This window comes from Hesperophylax consimilis, chromosome 11 (assembly GCF_061612785.1).
Source record: "Hesperophylax consimilis isolate HC1 chromosome 11, BYU_Hcon_1.0, whole genome shotgun sequence".
NCBI lineage: Eukaryota > Metazoa > Arthropoda > Insecta > Trichoptera > Limnephilidae > Hesperophylax > Hesperophylax consimilis.
In genome coordinates this window covers 11,573,642-11,594,098 of record NC_142846.1, presented here as the reverse complement: position 1 = coordinate 11,594,098, position 20,457 = coordinate 11,573,642, and the positions used below count along the sequence as shown (strand labels likewise).

General features: G+C 33.4%; 2 protein-coding genes across 3 annotated transcripts; both read left to right on the top strand.

The window, feature by feature from the left end:
- The first annotated feature begins 659 nt into the window (after nt 1-659).
- On the top strand, nt 660-12,605 carry LOC149419792 (beta-secretase 1-like). 2 transcript variants are annotated; one of them, XR_016302797.1, is made up of 6 exons: nt 660-854; nt 1,014-1,286; nt 1,575-1,746; nt 8,601-9,064; nt 9,529-10,921; nt 11,611-12,605. XR_016302797.1 is itself a non-coding variant. In XM_089637306.1 (5 exons), exons 1-5 carry the CDS (start codon nt 720-722, stop codon nt 9,961-9,963), a joined length of 1,479 nt encoding a protein of 492 aa, XP_089493432.1. In that variant the 5' UTR covers nt 660-719; the 3' UTR covers nt 9,964-11,595. The 2 variants fall into 2 exon arrangements, 1 of the variants encoding a protein (XP_089493432.1); XM_089637306.1 differs by lacking the exon at nt 11,611-12,605 and having other exon boundaries at nt 9,529-11,595.
- Nucleotides 3,581-6,965, top strand: LOC149419793 (uncharacterized). Its single transcript, XM_089637307.1, has 6 exons — nt 3,581-3,630; nt 4,202-4,318; nt 4,401-4,562; nt 4,781-5,049; nt 5,610-5,678; nt 6,520-6,965. The coding sequence occupies exons 1-6, from the start codon at nt 3,626-3,628 to the stop codon at nt 6,648-6,650; spliced, it is 753 nt and encodes a 250-aa protein (XP_089493433.1). The 5' UTR covers nt 3,581-3,625; the 3' UTR covers nt 6,651-6,965.
- Nucleotides 12,606-20,457: the final 7,852 nt, after the last annotated feature.

Sequence of the window (20,457 nt, the reverse complement as noted above, 5' to 3'; positions counted from 1 at the left end):
TTTCTTCAATAATTGAATATAATATAATACATATATTTTATGTCTTATATTTTTATAATGTCATTTAATAAATACCTTAATTTTTCAAACTTATTAACATCCAACGGGTAAATTTCTTCTTTTGAAATGCAGAAAAATATTTTGTTTTATAAATACTTATTTCACTTTCATAATCCCACAAGTACAATATCCTGTGATTTTCACGGGTCCATGTTAGTGATGAAAATAATACAGATTTACTACTGGAATCATCACTCATTGATCACTCATTTATGCAGTGATGATTCCAGTAGTAAATCTGTATTATTTTCATCACTAACATGGACCCTTGAAAAATCACTCAATCACTCTTGTCAATAATATTTCAGCTTGTCATCTTTATCGAAATTTTATTTATCTATTGTTGTGTACACATTTGAATAATCATAATATTATTATCATGTACTTGTACTAATAACAGTATTATTATATACATATTATTTCATAACAAATCGTTTGTTATTAATTTTATTACTTGCAATATCTATGAATTTAAGAAACATTGTGAAAGTAGCTCTATGGATAAGTGCTCGAAAGACTAATTTAGTATGACATACCAAAATATTCTGGACTTGTTTATAACTACATGTTATTAAAAACAAACTGCAGGTGACATTTACAAATCGCTAATGAATCTATTTGTTTTGCAAGCTTAGAAATGCCAAAAAGTGCATGTAAAAATGAAGCTGAACCTCGGATTATTATTTTATTTCCTCTACTTTAATCTTTATGTCAACTGTGACTTTTTCAATTTGGGTGGCAGGCCAGGAGAAGGCTACATCATCGAAGTTACCATTGGGACACCTCCACAAAAAGTAAGTCTTCTATATACATAATCGAATGAACCTAACAATATCGGTGCAAAATTCATAAATAATAATACTATTCAATCGATAGACAATTGCCGTCAATAACGACTTACGACTTAACGAGCATTTCAATTAATGTTTTCTCTGGGATGATTTTTGTTTCAGTTCAATGTACTCATTGACACAGGAAGCACAAACTTTGCGATAGCTGGCTCTCCTCATCCGAACATAGACAGGTACTTCGTGAGGGAAAACTCCTCGACAAATGAAGATTTGGATGAGCAGGTCCTGCTGCTGTATACACAAGGAAGGTGGTCAGGGGATCTGGCCTCTGACGTAGTCTACTTTCCAACTCTCAACTCCGTGCCTCATGTCACGTGTGACATTGCCTTCATAACGGCTTCGCAGGGCTTCTACATGAATGGCTCCAACTGGCAGGTTGGTTCTTACAATCAAAATAAACAGAATATTATGGTTTTATAATGCACCAAAGATGTTTTATCTTCCAGCTGAAAACACAACTTCAGCTGACGGCGACTTATGCTACATAATACTTTTCAAAATCCATAAATGCCTAAAAGTTAAAAATAATGCTTTGTGCATCAGTTTTCATAGGTTTTTTTCCATTTTTATTGCTTTATAATTATCATAAAACAATAACTTTATATATTATGCGTACCTCAAGACAACGCATGAGTATAAAATAATGGATTTGTTTCATTCTAGGGTATTTTAGGGCTAGCATATCCGGCCATAGCCCGGCCATCGTCCAGCGTTAAGCCCTGGATAGATTCCCTGCAGAGGAAAAATAAGGATAAAACTATAGCTTTCTCCCTAACCCTGTGCGGGTCCAAGCACGCTGGAGTGAACCAGCACTATGGATCCTTTGAAGTCTTAAGTAAGTACTAGTACTGAAGATGTGTGATTTTTTCCAATCTTGAAAAGTAACTAGAAATGTTTTGTTTCTAATCGTGGAAAGTAACTAGGTTAGGAAAAGTAATCCAATTCCTGAGAGGATATTATTTTTTTCACAATATTTTCCTTGTTCTGTAAATTGCATATTACTGATTTTCAAAAAAATTTATCATAATACAATGTATCACATCAGACATATTATCTTGGAGTCTTTTATTATATTCTATCTTATCTCTTTATCTTGTATAATTTTATATAAATAATAATTGTTTTTAAATTTAATATAACTCTTAACTTTTGGTGATTAAATAATTTTCATTTTGTTATTCTATGTCACCACCAAATTGCATTGCTTTGTAACATGCTTGCATAACTTGCAAGCAATGCAAATATGAAACATTTATCGATAAAGGTTTGCCATTCTTGCGAAACCATTTTTATTTCAAAACGTATTGAAAAGAATTTAATAACTTATACTCGGCAACAACCAATGATTGCGCAACCAACTTCTTGGCATAAAGCTAAGACTAAACTAGGCATACAAACATTTTATATTTCTTCATAAATTTTGCGGAAGAATTTGACAACTAATAAAAAGTATGAAGAAAACGGTCTACTTTCACATAAAGAATACATTATTATCTGTTATCTATCTAAAAGTGCATAAAAACATTGTATGACTAATGAGACTGTATTTTTCAGTTACTCAACTGGGCCATTGTGCAATGATCACTCTTGCAATAGAAATGTTTTTGTAATGGGGAATTTTATTTGCTGAATTTTTAATTAGTCATAATAAATTTAGATTGGATTTTTTTAAAGTGTATTTCTTTTTAGCTAGTGTATATCTATTCTAAAACTACTAAAATAATAATCCATTACCTACGTGCCAAAATTTGCACTTCACAAAATTGAGACATAACCCAAAAAAAAATGGCGTGAAAAATGATTTTTAGCTTTTTTTAATATTTAACCCTTGAACACCAGACCCTTTTTGAGGGAAATGAAAAACAAACTCTAAAGTGTTTCAAGTGTAAGCGATTCTGTTAAAAAAATGTATGCACTTTCTCATAGCATACAGGTTTAAATCGCATATAAAAATATTCCAGCTAGGGCGAAATTCCAATAAAAAATTCTTTTCACTGGTGCACTAACGGTCAGGGGGTATAACTCCGATCAAAAATTGGAACCAAAATATGGTGACGTCATATGTTTGCCCGACTATATCCACCAATGAAAATCTATGGAATAAACTTTCAAAGTTTTTCATTGGTGTATAGTATAATAAGTAGGCTCCGAATGAGAATTTTACTGTCTATATATTAGCATATCTATGGTTTTTTAGGCCAAATTTGTTTCATACAAAAAGCCCGAAGTTATCAATCTATATAAGTTGATTTATGCTAATGATTTTCCAGATGTTAGAAGGAGTTGATTGAAAATTTCAAAACCTTCATATTAAATATTGTTTTGTGTTCTCGATAAATTTGTGTACTATTAATACTAAGACTTTTTAACGTAACAGGTTGCATTTATTTTTTATGTAATAAATACTAAGGTATTATCCACTGGAACGATTTCGGTCGAAAAATCGACCACTTTTATTTTTCTGCGATTGATATCGGTCCAAAAATGGACCGATTTTTCTACCATTCGTAAAATATTTATTGTAATTATTTAAAACGTTTCCATGGCCAGCTACTTGTTTTATCGAATAGCTGATAATATATTCTCTTTGTCTATGAACTTATCCGTTGTCTTTGAAGTGTTATTTAACGAGTTTTCGCGGTTTTTTTATGGCGTCCTGTCAAAAACAAAATTATAAATTTTCAACATTCACGAAATTTTGGACTCTTCCTAAAATGCCGTAAGTAATTAATTTATTGGGTTTTTAACGCATAATTATATATCTGTGTAATCATGATTGACTTATCTATCTTTGAAATGCGTTTTTAATTCGTTTGTTTGTATTATATTGTTTTGGTTGAAGTTTTTGTGTAAGATTACGTCAACTGAAGACGTCATCTGTTTTTGATTTACAATAATGTCTTAAATACTGCACTCGCGCATTTGAAATATAGATATTCCATCACAGTGATTCAAAACAAAGAGATATATATAAGTTTTATTTGAATTGGTTCATTATTAATACAGATATTTGCTAACCAATTATTTTAAGTCATATGTCAAAAAGTTGACTCTTTTTCACATGTAAAATGGTGTAAAGCCTTCGTCACACAATAAAAATTTAGTAATTTAGTTGTATAATTAATTAATTTGTTTACTTTTACCAAATTTGTGCAGAAACAGCTGTCGTCCAGGGAAAGGGATCACTCCACAACCCAATAATTATTTTCAAATTTTATATTAGTGCAATATTTAACAAAATTTAAACATTTAAGTACTTACATTAAGTGTTTTCAATTTAAAATTTATAGAGCGGTGCTGACTGCAAGAGGAGGCAGAGGAAAAGGGAGACGTGGGGTACGAGCTGGTGCCGGACTACCTGCACGTGGACGTCAACGCAGAGCTGCAATTGCAGCCTCGTCTGGAGTGTTAGTATTTTTTAATGTTTTTTTATGAAAGTACTTTGCTGTGGCCGTTGAACTCATCATATATTTGTATTTATTTAAACAGCGACCCTGCTTTGCTACTGGTGCGAGAGGATCGCGTCAAGGCCCTAAAGGCTGTTAGGGCCCTGCCTGCTTCCATCCGGCTAGAGCTGGAAAGCCGAAAATTCAAGAAGCAGGCGGCGCGCATTTTGCTCCCTACCGCACCTCCAAGAAAAACTAAACAAAAGTAAGTAATCGTATTTAGATGCTTGGTACAATATTATTGTTTTTTCCTGACAGCGTTCCACTCTTACAGTGAGAGTTGGTAAGTTCAGCGCTCTGTGCATTTGGCACATTCAGTGCATATTTTACAGAGTTCTTATTTTATTGTTTATTTACATACTGTACTTACTGTTTCACACGTGAATGAGAACAATTTTCTATGATTTATGTAAATGTTTTCAGAATTCCATCTCCGGAGAGAACAACGTGTCCCTTTTCACAAGGGACGCCTTCACCGTTGCCACGACCCGTACCACCACCGTGGATGTCCACTCCCGCACAGACCCAATCAACGGCTCCCAATGCACCAATTATGCCTATCCGTGCAGCATCTCCCGAGCCGTTACCTGGGACATCGCGGAGTGGGGAACTCTTCTCTCCGGAAGCCGGCTATCACAGCGAGCTGTGGGTGGACGTACCATTCTACGAAGAATTGTCGGCGTTTGGGAACGGTGAGTTTATTTTTTGAAATGTCATACCAGGGGCTCAATATAAAATCAATTATCTATATTTTATATTGATATCCCTAGCACAGTTTCACTGTTGGTATATTGGCAGGAAATAAGCATAGTACTTAAAAATTCCACATAACAAACATACAAAATGTATTGTTGTTATGTCGTGGATGCATCATTACACATCTTTTTTCTGTAACGGGTATTGCAGAGTGAGAAATAAGACATGCCGAACTTCTTTGCGAGGATTACATTTGATTCACCGGCTTCTAAACGGTGTAATACAGCATTTTTTTCTTAAATTGAAAAAACACTTTCGCTTCACGGGACTCATTGTGTTGCGAGGCTGTATTGGTAGGTGGGTTTTGTAACCGGACAAATTATCATTAAAATAGGTCGCTTTACGTAGTTGGTCACTTTAAACGGATACGTTTTCCTACTAAAAGCTATGAAACCTTACTAGAGTTTACATTATCGTCACTTAAAACAGTAGACCGTTAAATGCAAAGTCATTATATCCAAATTCTACTGTAAATTTGTGTTTTCTTTTATTTCAGAGTCAGACATGGGCAGAAAAAGTAACGTGGACGAGGCAGCTGTACTAGAAGAGTCTGTACTTGGAAACCGTGAGTTATAAAACTAACTAACTTACCTTCACGCCATTTCGGTAGGCAGAGAGGATGAACCACCATGCAACTCGATCTTGGCACACACACTCTTTTCTTCATTCCATACCTACCTGACTGTGCTATTCTGACTCCTGACATTGCCCGCCTCAAGTATTTGATTAACTTTTTATATTTTTTTTTATATGAATACCTCACAAGAGCCTCAGCTGGAGCCAGTGAGACTATGGCATCCCCAATTGGGGGATGTTGTGAGGCTGAAGGTAAGTGGGGAAGGGAAAGAGGAAGATGGGGAAGTACCTGGCTATTCAGATCTAGTCACTAAACACGGCTAAAGCCATTTGGAGCAACGTTTCAATTCTGAATGGTGGTCTTACACCAGGGCGATACTGGTAGTATCTTCCACTCTGGAACGTGCCGCAAATATACTATATATTATTTTAATTATTATTTTAATTAATTAATTGTGAAATAACACAAATCAATCAAATAAAATTTATTTGCGCACGCCGGGTTCGAACCGGCGACCTTCGGAATGGCAGTCCAATGCGTTACCACTGGACTATGCCGGCCGTCAAAAGCCATTTCAAGCAACGTTTCAATTCTGAATGGGGTCTTACACCAGGGCGATACTATGGGTATCTTCCACTCTGGAACGTGCCGCAAATATAATATATATTATTTTAAATGAATTTTGTGTGAAAATAACACTAATTATTCAAATATAATTTATTTGATTTGATCCCGCGACCATCGTATTGCGAGTCATAAGCCGTACCAGAGGCAGTGGGTTATCGTAATATAGACACATTAAATTAATTTGGGTTTTCTGTTGTTTCAGAAATGGACAGATCGAGCGACGAGGATGACGAAGCGAGTGACGTCGACCACGAAGAGAGCGATGAGGATACATGCCACCAATACCTTATCATAATATTATCAACGTTTCACCTAACTCCGCTATGGCCATAGACTTTAGTAGACAAGACCAGGTAGATAGTGAGGCAATGCGTTTGATTCTGCCGCCTGAAGGTTACTCTTTCGATTGGTCTAATGATATCTTACGTTTTACTGGGATAAGGGAGACTTTCACAGGCACGCCGGGACCAACTTTCAATACCGACGAAATGGGCAAACCTGTGGATGCCTTTCTTAAAATCTTTGATGCAGATTTCGTTGAACTGATCGCGAGAGAGACCAACAGGTATGCAGATCAATGGATTGCGAAAAAACAATTTAAGCGTCATGCGCGTACCAATAAATGGGCTCCCACGAATAAAGAGGAAATGTATGTATTCTTGGCAATTTTAATGTATCAAGGTATTAGTCTTTTCCAGATCTAGTCACTAAACATAACTAAGCCAATTCAAGCAATGTTCAATTCTGAATGGTGGTCCCTCACCAGAGCGATACTCAGAATCTCACTCTATAGCGAGGCACAATGATATTATTATGTATTGATTTTCTTAAATTATGAATAAACCAATAAACTGAATACATTTTTATTATGACAAAGTGTGTAAACAATGTTTAAATCAAAATACTGCTCTTTCATTGTAACCATACAACTGTAATATTGATTTAAAAGGATATTAGGGCTTAATAAATAAATCAATTATTGGTTCCATCAATTATTTTCCCCTCATCCATTTTTTTTCGATACCTTTGCGTTTAGATATAAAATTATCACTATGATTTTATTTGCCATTCTACGGTCATACAAAGGTTTGATATATATATACAAATTTATCATCATTTTACATATTCCGATATACCCTATGTAGATTGACCTTAAGGTAGCTGTCAGTAGTGATTTTTCGTCAAATATTGGTGAATTTCATCAACTTTCAAAGTATCCCCCTGAAATATTGGCAATGTTTATATCTATGATGTATATCTCATTTTAAGCCTTATTTCCTCGTTTTGCACGTTATATAAAAACATGGTTACAAATCTCCAGTTCTAATTTACAATTATTTAAAAAGTAGCACCATGATTTTGACATCGTGAAATAGGCTCTCTGTATAATTCAACAAATGAATAAAATAAAGCCAACACGGCGACTATGCTTATTAATAATTGTAGACAGTTAATGTATCTTCCTAACGTAATACCAGTTTTTGTGGTAAATTTATTATATAGTATAATACAGTGATTTCAATTTTGACACGTCACGCACTCAAATTTTAAAAAATTATTTTCTAACCAAACTTTTGAAGAGAGCATAACGTACAAAAAATTATTTTCCCATTATATTCTTGCATCTGTGGTTATCAAACAGGCCATAGAGAACATAAAAACGTAGAAAATATTCTATAAAGATATTTAAAACTGCCACTGGCGGCAATTTCAAATCACAAAAACGCTAATTTCGCGCATTCATAAAGTTTAAGATTTTTTAATAATTTATCTATCAATTCTAAAAATATAGAATAATTATAAAAATATAGGTGAATTCATTGGCTGTATAGCACTACAATCAGTTTTATGTCTCCGTATTAAAATTCGGAGGTTTGATTTTTTTAATGTTGGCGGAAAATATTCAAATTCGTCGCCAAAAAACCGCGAGCAATCGGAGAAAAAAGTTTTTTGACGCGCGATCGTTCGAGTGGTTATAGACCAAACGTTGCTACACACTTAGAATATTGAGTTGGCGTTGCATTGTTTTTATCATAGTATATCTGTTACAGCAGTGGTCCCCAACCCCCGGTCCGCAGACCTGTACCGGTCCGTGAAGCAAATGGTACCGGGCCGCGAAAAAAAACTTATTTTACAATTTTGTTACGTTACAATGAATTTTAGGTTGTGCGTGAAATTACTTCTGTTTCGATGGCTGGTTAGCGTCAAAATTAATATAAATACGTAATGCAATATTGTGCTAAAGTAAGATTTTTAATGTTTGTGTTTTTTAACCCCGTTTAGATAATATGAAAAATCCTTATGAAAGATTGCTCACCGCCCGGGTCGTCAGAGAATGGTTCTACGAGGTGATTATAACCTCACTTCTCATTGAGGATATTCCCTTGCCGATAGACTGCCGCAATATCAACACGGACAAGTCGATCGTGGACAGCGGCACCACAAATATTCGGCTACCGGGGAATGTTTTCAAAGCGTTTGTAGAGGCTTTGATTCCAGCTACCAAAAAAGCTTTCATGCTTAGCCGTGAGAGGCAAGCGTCCATCCGGAAGATATTTTCACGGAACGGGACCGTCCGTATTTCCAACGAGTACGAGATTGAAGAGTGGGCACTTCCTGAGGAGTTCTGGTGGAAGCAGAAAGCGCTGTGCTGGAAGGAGCCGCAGAGTTGGGACGGTATGCCGACCATAAATATCGAAGTGGCCAGTGCTCCAGATCAGTACTTCAGGATCGATCTCCCCGGGGCGGTATGTTTTATTTATCACTTTAAATTTTGTAATACAAACTGAGACACTACTGACATCATTTTGATCAGTGTTTTTGAGAGAGCTGTATCCTGAATGAATTAGGTTAGTTTCCAAAAATCAAGATGTCAAATATTTTTTAAGGAATATTTGAAGTCGTCCTAGAGAGAGGTTTTACGTGATGTCATCGTTCTACTATTTTCTATCTTTTTCTTTTTCATACAAGACTTGTGAGAAGGAAAAGGATGATCGTCGATGATGTAAGTACGACCTCTCTCTGGGACTGTTATAAATTGCAATCGATATTCGCAAATGGTAAATGTTATTCGTTTCTGAATTATGCAACCAGAATTTGTATTTCAACGTCTTCCCATGTCAATTTTTCCATTTAATGTTTCTTTAAGCGGATGTGCAATATTGATGTTATTTTTTTATTTGTTGATTAGCAAATAACTTTTTCATTGCAGTCGTATATCCGCGAGGTATATGAGAAACCGGGCCCCGAATACTGCTACAAGTTCTCCGTCGAGCCATCAGAGACGGGCACCATCCTCGGCGTGGCGGCCCTTGAAGGTTTCCAGATCATCTTCAACCGAACGGCCCGGACGGTCGGCTTCCTGGAATCTGACTGCGGCCCGGCGGTGGCCCTCCACGGCCCATTCTCTTCTACCATCAACAGTGACGACGAGATGGGCTACTTTTCCAAATGCGCCCACACCGATATCGTCCATATAAGCATGCTAAACATTGCTGCTTATATTGTCTGCGCTGTTCTCTTGCTGGCTAGTGGCATGTTTGCATATCTCTTTGGCCAGTGGCTGAAAAACAAGTATTTGAAGTATCACATTTCGGGCACGTCCGTCTCAATGAGCCATGCTAGTCTCATTAACGAGGAATCTTAACGTGATACAGATCAGGTGCAAGTCTCAAATTTCAGTGTATGTTCATTCCCTACTGATCTATGTTTCTGGATTTCACCGAACTTTGTCCATTTACAAATCTATAGGGTCAACAAATAATATATTTTAACCTTTTTACCGCATTCCCAGGGTCTATACAATAACAGGAACAGACGAAACTCATAACTGCGCATGTTTTTTATTAAGGCTGAGGCCAAATGAGCGTAATTTTGTGAGTTGCATAATAAACATATGGATCGGCAGACAACTCATTTTTCGTCGCCTTGTGGCACAAACCGGACTTTTATATGAAACCGAAAGCAACGTAAATTACGCAATTCGAAAAACACTTACACGTAAATTACACTCATTTTGGCCTCATTTTAATTGAGTAATATTAATCGTTGGGGAGTTTTGCTGTAAAATTACAAACGTCGATTGATGGATATCTCGTTCAACATGATTGACGACTTTGCCTTGATTGAATGCTATCAAAATCCTATCTGGATCAATCCCAAGAACATAATATATACGTATTATCATATCACTCCTTTCCCATACTAATAACACAAAACCGGTTGTAACTTCACTTTATCGTTGCAATATCGTATTTCTAAAGCAGATGTGCGTAAGGAATGTTTTGTCCTAGTGTGGGGAACATTTGGAGTAGTATTTATAAATATGCATTTCCCATATTATTCTTTAACAGTCGTAAATAGTTTAATCAAATCATAAGACATTCAAAAATACATCGTAATTTTCCAGCATTTGCTCTGATACCTCTGACTATGATTTTTTATGCATAAGATTTTCAATTCGGTTGCTTATAATTCTTTATTTTAACTCGGCGGGAGCTGCGCCTCATTATGTGATGTGAATGGTCGCTAACGCGCTATTATAGAAGTGTTATTTTTTAATTGTATATTTCTCATATTATAAAAACCTATTTATACTGCTAAGTGTTTTAACCGGTCAGCAACGTAAGCAGATATACACGATAAAATAACGATAGCAGTCAAGTACAATAAGCGTGTTTACACGTCAACGCGTGTCTCTCCATAGAAATCGTTCTTACTCCGTTATTATTTTAGTTACATCCCTCAAACAAAAACTAAAAGGTCGATTATAGATCAAGCTACACATCACTACCAAGTTGTCTATGGAAATACAAAACAGGAATCTGCTGACAGTCGCATAATTGACACAACTTTTTTACCCGCGCAAAATGTCTGCCGGTAGCGCCGCGCGCTTCACATATTAAATTTTTATAAAATATTTTTATATGAAATGATAAAAAAATGAGGTGATAAAAGTGTTTATTACACATATATACAATAGAATAAATATTTTTGTTTACATAATCTGTGATTTTAGTACCATTTTCACCTAAAAACATGACGTGAGTCATTTTTAACCTATTTTTAATGTTTGCGTTCTAAATTTTAATATTTAAAAATGCTAATATTTATTTGTAATATAATAATTTGAAAGCTTATTTTGTAACTTTTCTAAAACAGTTTTTACTATTCGGCTACGTTCAGAAATGTTTCATTTATAGAGCTTTAATTGTGAAGCGGTAATAACAAAAAGTTTTCGTAAAATGTCATTTCGTTAAAGACAGTTAAAGTGCTTACATGGCGATTTTCGGAGGGGTTAATAAAGCTTTATTTATTGTATTTCAAAGTGACTTTTCACAAAAACTGCAGTATAAAAATTATCCAATTATTTTTTTTTTTTAAATAAAAAATATCTAAAAAAAAATAAAAATTACGTTATAAATTTACGCATAACAATAATTGACATCTAAAAATCTTTCTTTGCAAAGTTCTCATTAAAAAAAAAAACTAGGATGTAAAGTCAATTAATTGCCAAGCTTCATACGCGTCGGTAAAACATCTGTAGAAAGTGAAACATCACTAGAACGGCGAGGGTTAGTGTTGCACGCTATAAAAAGTATTTACAGTAGCGAGTCCCGCTGAGTTAAAAAATAATAGTTTTGAGCACAGAGTAATATGTATCGAAAATTTAACACATATGAATGCATTTTCTTCTAATCACCAAACATCCTAAGCGCCAAAAACTAAAAATGTGAACAGAGGTTTCATTTTTAACCTTTTCGTGACATTCTTATCAAAGGACATGTGCAGAACTCGACAGTCCTAAAAGCATTCTAGCATTGTAGGCATGGATTATCCATAATAATTTTTAATAATGTTCCACCACAAAGCTACAAACTTTCAAACTAAACAGTTAAACTACATATGCAATGTGTTAAATAAATTGTTTTGTTGCATTAGTACTTACCGTAATTATTTGATATGAATGTATGTTTATATTTCTTTCATTACTTAACTCGGAACACACATACGTATCTTTGAAGCAACATTTAAGTACATTGTTTGAAATCTATTGGATCTATTGAATAGAAATAAAGGAAAAAAAAACACTTTAATATGATATATTGTTAAAACTTATAGTAGGCATCTATTTTCACATCTCTGTAGGCGTAGGTTTGCAGAAAATATCTAATAATTTGTCACATAGAATTTAAAAGTGATAATTTCAAATATGGGAACAAACATACTTTAAATGAATGAATATTTTCGTTGATGGTCAAAATGACGTTAAATTAATAATAATAACTCTTATTGTCTGTTTGATGCTTTTGTTATAAAATTTAAAAATCAAATTATGAGTGTAAGCTTATAAATTAAAATGTCAATGAATTGAAGTAGTCACTTCTTTGGGAGTTAAACATATCTAAATTATAAGCATGAGCTTGTACTTTATTAAAATGCACAATGTACTAGTCATTGGATTGAAGTAGCCATTTCTTTGGGAGCTAAACATATCTAAATTTCCGTCACTATTATGTAGGAATATGAAATATCCAATTATGTATTATAGTTTTATTTGTGTTTAAAATTTGTTCTGATTTTTTTTAAATATTTCAACATCAGTTAAAATATTTACTTTTGAAAAAAACTATGCCTCATTTGTATAAAACATACCTCACTTGAACACAATATGCCCAAAGATTAAACATTTCCAAAGTCTCTTCTCACCGACCTTTAATAGTTTTGTGAAAGCATTTCTTTGTATTTATCAAACTGTTTTTTATGTGTTTATTTATGTATTATTTTTATGTAAGATTAATTATTTTTTACTATGTATATTTTCTACTGTTTCTTATGCTATTTGTTTGTTTTATTACATACCTTTATATTAAACTTAATGCCAGTGTTTATTTTGAGGGGGGTGGCGCTATTTTGTAAAATTTTCCTTTAACCTCTCAAACGATGGCGTATTTACAAAAAAAATGCCTTGAGCGATGGGACGTGTTACAACAGAGTTTCAATGGCTCCCTTTTTACCTTCAAATGATAAGTTTTTTCATGCTGTGTAAATTGGATAATTGGATATTCGGCTTAGGTATTAGAAGAAAAAAATTTGCATAAAATATTTTTTCATTGATAGAGAAGTAGCCATTTATATAGATTATATATAATAGGGACACCCTCTGTTATAACATAGAAATTAAATGGGGAGTGAAAAATAATATGTACCTAATTCAAATCAATTTGTGGTGGAAATTTGGCATTTTTATAATGATTCGATTCGAATTTTGTCTCATTTTTGCCAAACTGGTTTCATTTTCAGTCTCTAAATGGCTGCTTGGGGCATAATTTAAATATCAATGACAGAAGTTATTGCATATATGCAAAATGATAATTCAACACACCTTTAAAAGGTGATATAAAGTCATTAAAAATTAGGTTACATATGCAACTACATATTTAACCTAGTTTTTGTTTTATGACTTTTCATAACTTTTTATAGGTGTGTTGTATTACTATCTTATCTTATAGAAACCCATAAAAAAACACAAGATGTTTATATTTGAAAATGTGCAGGCGTCTCTTACTTTTTCATTAGTTCAAACTATCAAAAGCTACAATCAATCTGTTTGATTTTGATGTTACAGTACAGACAGACAAATATTCGAAATTATAGCATTTTATTTTGCTGTGTATCAAAAAGGTGCTTGTCACAAATTTACTAATCATTTTGAATGTTATTTAATAGTTTAAGATATCTTAGCTTTTATTAAATATAAAATATTAGCATAATAATTGTTACATATTACTATTAAGGTTACAGTCTTTTCATAGAATTGCTGTTTCTGGTTCTGGCTACTACAACGCGTTTTAACAATCAGCAAGTCCATATTATTTTATGTGCCATTTTGCTGATTTCTTTCTTATATATACATATGTATAAAAAAAAAGAAAATTGCTTACATATTCTATTTTTACTTTGCTGTGAAAATTAAATATTGTCGACTAAAAACCTTGTGTATGTATATTGAAGAAAATTTAACAGGCAGAAAAAGACCAGTTTTTCCTGCTTGAATACTGTTAGAGGTTTTCATGTTCGCCACTAGATGGCAGTTGATGCACATTTTCATGTTGCACAGGAGTTTTTATTTAAGTATTTTCACCAAAATCTTTGGTTTTCCCTCTAATCAGACGATATATTATGTAAACCTATGATTTTAAAACATGGATTAACCTCCTGGCCTCGACAAAATAATATGTCATCAATCATATTCAAATAGATTCGCTGTTTTTGAAAGCAAATTAACCCTTTCAGATTTTATTATTATAAATCGACATAATATGCAACTAAAAATGTTAAAATTTTGAATGCAAACACAAATAATGTTGCTTACTGATGGTTTTTATCGCTTGAGCTGTAATTACCATTTTAAAATAAACTAAAAACCATTTAATTAGACAAAGTTATTTTTACTGCACTTTTTTGTGTTATATAAAATTTGCAAACCTTGACAAATGTTTTTCAAATGCTAAATGTTGTTTCATAGAATTATTTCAATTTTTTCAGAAGCATCCACGGTGAACTTTTAAATGAAAATACAAAGCATGGTCGTCTCTTTCTAACATTGTTTAAATCATATACCTCACCGAAATAAAAAAAATGAGGTAGCATGACTTTATAAAAATTATTTATAACAATCTGTGAACTCACGATTATTTGGGATAGTCAGGGCAGATTAATTAGGATTTAAAAAATAATTTTAATAATATTTGTCGCTTTTTTTTTTTTTTTTTGCTAATTTATTTTCTCATATTATGTAAAATGGTATCTTCATTTTGTGTAAAATTTTCACATTCAGTGGTTATCGGCTGTACAACAATTCAGGTTGTCTGACGCACACAATGCATCACTTTTCACAATCCCTGTTAATATCAACCCGAATAATCGTGAGTCTACTGTATTCATAATATTATTACATGATAATGATTTAAACTGGTAAAAACTTTAAATGTACTACTGCGGTGTTGAAGCAAATGTGTGTATTGGTGTCTTCTATATTAAGGATTTTCTTGATGTGTGTAGATTTATATGTAGATCTATTAAATTGTTATTAATTTGTCAATAACTTTTTAATGACAGACAAACTGGATATGTGGGAAAGTTCACATGTCCAAATGTCAATAATTTTTAATGCTGGACAAATTTAATGTAACACATTGTATTATAATAAAAACCAATTCAAAATTTTAGAAAAAAAGTTCACAGTTACGCTGCTATCTTTAATACAAATTCCTTATTGAGATTTCTAAATAGTCCAGCACTCAAAAATTGCCTTGAACACCACTCTGCAGTTTGCTAACTCAAGCAATACCACAATTGATTTGTCTGTTAATTCTAGACGGGTAGTTAGGAAAATGTATATGATTTTAGTGACAAAAATCTTCCTAAGTTTCTTCTTTTAAATTCTGTGAAATAAATACCAAAATGTCTGTAAGGGGTGCAGTTTAGAAAGCAGTGAAGGCATTTTCGAAGGTTTGACCTAAAATTTCAGTTTGTGTATTAGGAAATCTTATGAGACAATAAAGCGATCGTCTCTTTCAGATGTGCCGCCACGTCTCCCTGATCCACGTCTCCGGATGGAGCCACTAGTCTCTTGAAACCTTTGGAAAACACTTGAACGGCAAAATGGCTTAAGTTTAGTTGACGAGCAACATCGCACTGTCGCATTCCTGATTGCAGTAGTGCCAGATTTGACCTGCTTGCTTCGTCAGCAGTGGTGTCCATTTTAAGTGGTTGTTTTCTAACGCTAATTATTCATGTGTGTCCTCTTTAACGTTCGGATAGTGAATGACCTACATTTGACTTAAACTGCTTCTTTAAAGATGACACAAGCTGTGGCACATGTATATGCGCAACATTTTTTTAACATTCTGCACTCGGAAAATTTGTATTGTTTATGAAATTAAACTATAGTCTGACAAGAGGCCGTAAAATGTACTTTCAATTGATATCAATATTGTTTCCGTTAGATGTATTGGCCCAGGGACACATTTTTTTAATGTGAATACTGCAAAAGAGTTCCAACTGATCCCTTCTAACTGGAGTCAGTGAGACTAAGGCATCGCCAATTGAGGTATGTTGTTGGGCTGAAGGGTATGGAGAGGGGAAGAGAAAGGTTGGGAAGTACCTGGCTATTCAGTTCTGCTCACCAAACATGGCTAAAGCCATTTAAAGAATGTTTCAATTCTGAATGGTGGTCTTTCGCTAGGGCGATACTGAAAATAAACTACCACTCTGAAACATGCTGCAAGTATATTACATATTACTATATATGAATTTAATTACTGCGAAACAACACAATTTAATTAAACAAAACTTCCTTGCGCATGTCGGGATTTGAACCCATTACCTTCGGATTCGTAGATTAGGGCTTTTCCCGTCGAACATGGATGCCATCAATATAGAACCTTATACATTTTCCTAACTACCCATCTAGAATTTACATAAAAATCATTTAATTGTGTATTTTTGAGTGCTGACTGGAAATGAGGAATGAATTCAACTCAATTTTTTGAATGAATGTCGTGAGTATATATCAATCTCTATGAATGTTAACTTTTAAAAAATAATTTACGAGTTTAAAAATATAAATACACTAACTGCCTTCTGTCTGGAAGTACTGAGGCTGGGGTTATTACACAAATTCAAAGGTAACATTGTCATCAAATCAAACCAGCGCCATTTCGTTTTTTTGACATTGCAAATTCCCCGTAAAACGTCGATTCTAGACCCTTTTCAGCTGAAAAACGTAACAACATAATGGTTAATGGTTCTTTGAATTGATATACGTATCATTGTCTAATTTTACAATCGCACAGAAATATAAAAATATAATATCTCTTATCTACATACTATTATATCACTGAGTCCAATCTATTTTTGTACTTAAAAATGTAGCTTAAGAAACATTATAAATGTTTGGTTTTCTGTTGGATTATTTTATTTTTTTGTACAGTAAGTGCATGCATTAAGATTATTAGAAAAATGCTTATAATAAGTAAAGCTGTCTCAGAAGACAAAATGATTTATGCATTTTTTTTAGGTTTCAACTTATTTTTATTTTAGTGTATTGGGAAACAAACAGTTTTACAATTTTATATAAATAATTAGATGTTGCATTAACCAGTGAAGTTTCCTCATAAAATTTATGTTACATACCGAAAAAAACATAAATAAATAGAAAAACATAAAAACCTACTTAACCCAGTTTTTGTTTCATCACTTTTCATGACTTTATATCACTTTTTAAAGGTGTGTGGAATTGTCATTGTGTTGAGTTGTCCGGTTACCGTCGAGTTGACAATACCTACGGAATAAATTATTCACTTTGTATAAGCATTTATTGATGTATCTGTGGCCAACCGGATTTTTTAAATACGTAAGCATCATCAATATATGGTACAACACTTTGTAATTGTGTATATTTTTATCAATGTGATTACCGTACAAAAGTCCGGACTTCCCCGGAGCCAGTGGGACTATGGCATCACCAATTGGGGTATATTATAAGGCTGAGGGGAGGAGGAAGTTTGCGAAGTGCCTGCATAAACAAATCTGGTCACTTAACATGGCTAAAGATTCTGAATGCTGAATCGATTAAAAATTCACCAGGGCGATACTAAGAGTGTCAAATGTATACATAAATAATTTTGAGGTTTACGCAAAGCGAATACTTTATTTCCTAACATTTTTAATCTTCTTCTCATTTTCAAGTCTTTATCTTTTCTCCCCAATAGAAATAAGTTTTCATAATATGACCAAAACGGTGACCGGATAACTCATCAAAATGACAATTCAACACACCTATAAAAAGTGATGAAACAAAAATTAGGTTACAAATGCAACTATTTAACCCAGTTTTTGTTTCATCACTTTTCATAACTTTATAGCACTTTTTACAGGTGTGTTGAATTGTCATTTTGAGGAGTTATCATGGAACCGACCAAAACAAACCATAACTGATTCAAGATGATGCATTTTTACTTCTACAGCTGCCACGTTTATCAACTTTAACTAACCTAACCTAGTTTGATGTGTGGCATTTGTACAGTTAAACATAACTTCATTTTCAAACCTTTCTGTCCTGTACGTAAGTGATAATATTACATATTTGAATGTTTTTTTGGAATATGCCTGAAAAGCATAAAAGGCATAACAGTTTAACTTGCACGCATTAGCCCTTTCTAGGTTACTAAGTTTCTAAGTTTAACAATACATAATATTTCTTAAGGACAGAGTGCAGGGCAAGCAATTTATTGCCACTCTTGTTTTCAACAAGCACTTTTAATTTTCTGTCATTTTTAATTTCTTGCACTTTAAAACATAAATTTGTTGTACATTGCATTTTCTTTTTGATATAATTAAGCTTTGTAGTCATGTTTTGGTATTGCTGTGTTTCAAATTCAGATGTATATTATTATAATGTTAAATAAAATATTTTAATCTTGGAGATGTCTTATTATTTGTCAACTTCTCTTTCTAGGACTGCTGAGCTTTACACTCATAAGTAAAATTTACGAATTAAGTTTATGATAAGTTACTCACAGGAGCGTTTACATAAGGATCCAACTTATGGTAATTAACGCACACGGAACTTCAACTTATGCAAGTTCTCATAGTGACCATTAACCTTTACCACTCATTTGTTGGGTGTCAGCCGACATCACTATTTGCACGCTACAACTCAGTTGTCGGCTGGCGGCCGACAAGATAAGACGTGCGCACGTGGTGTATTTTTGTGCGCAAAACTTGACATGTGACGTTTCTTGTGATTATTCGATAAAAAAACATTTAAATTCACGTTTTCATAAGATTCCGAATGTTTTCCGTTTTTATTTTACTATAATATATATTTACTATAATTATACCTTTGCAAATTCACATAACCTAAAATGGCGTGATATGGCATCTGAATACCAAGTGTTTTCGGAAGATGAATCTTATGAAAGTGACATTGCCAAACTGGACAAAGGTTCTAAAGACTGTACTGTGTGCAGTAACAGAAAGATTCCAGGGGGAAGATGTGAAACAGTGTGGTTTTGTGGTCCTGGAGAATGTTTTGAAAACTACCATACTATGCAAAAATATAAGTACCTAGTCCATAATTTTTTCTGTAAACTGTTTTTTATTTGAAGAATAAATCATAACGAATGAATTTTTAACGATTTTTTTTGTAACTGCCTATCAATAAATTAATATTTAGCCATTATTTAAATTAGAGTTGGCTGACAAAAAATATTAAAAAATAATGGAGTGGTAAGGGTTAGAATGGCTTCCTGTCAACAACGGATTTGCTGCCGTCAAATTTAGGGGATTTTGTCAATATATAAAGATGAAAGGGCCCAAATAAAGTGTGGGGATAAATGTTGGCTTGAGAGAAACAATTCTCCACACGCTATTTGTTCCTTTAACGGCCGAATTGAAGTTCTTTAATTTTATTTGAACAACAGCAACCAACTTTGAATTCAAATAAGTCAGTTATAGAAAGTAACATTGAGATTAGAAAGGATTGGACCGATAATTAAAAACAAGGATGCTCATTTTTAGAAAGCTTTTTTCCACCTGAAAAATAAATGATATCTCTTCGAGTTTTCGGAATCTATGTTCTGTTTACATTTGATTTTGTAGCTAGTGCTTATTTTACTTTTATCTAGTGATATTGTTTTCTGGAGATAATAACATACTTATCCTAAGCTGATATTAGTTCAAATAATAAAAATACTGGTTTTTATGGGAAATTTTTTTTGTCTTTTAATTTTTGACATCTCACATCGGCGCTCTTAGGTACTATTTCTAACGGTAAGCGTATCAACTTATCAAACTGATTTAATAAGCTTTAAGCTGGCTGTAAGTTCACGCGGACGCGATTAGACCTGTCAAATACTTACACTTCTGTAACTTGCAATAAATTACGGTAATATAATAATTTACAGTCGGTGTCCCGTTTACATTGGTAATTTTTTACATGTCACTTATGTAAATGACTTACGGACTTACGTGTGTAAAGGCGGCTATACACAATTCTGCTTCCAGAGTGGGTTAAAGAGACACTATATTTAAAAAAAAATTAACTCTGGTAAGTTTAGTATATTTATTATTG

Bases quoted from the DNA above. Each gene is read 5' to 3' on its own strand.
- LOC149419792 (XM_089637306.1), top strand. From the start codon at position 720: ATGAAGCTGAACCTCGGATTATTATTTTATTTCCTCTACTTTAATCTT. The intron at 855-1,013 runs GTAAGTCTTCTA...TTTTTGTTTCAG, and splicing joins TTGGGACACCTCCACAAAAA to TTCAATGTACTCATTGACAC. The intron at 1,747-8,600 runs GTAAGTACTAGT...AACCCCGTTTAG, and splicing joins TGGATCCTTTGAAGTCTTAA to ATAATATGAAAAATCCTTAT.
- LOC149419793 (XM_089637307.1), top strand. The intron at 4,563-4,780 runs GTAAGTAATCGT...AAATGTTTTCAG, and splicing joins CCAAGAAAAACTAAACAAAA to AATTCCATCTCCGGAGAGAA. The intron at 5,679-6,519 runs GTGAGTTATAAA...CTGTTGTTTCAG, and splicing joins AGAGTCTGTACTTGGAAACC to AAATGGACAGATCGAGCGAC.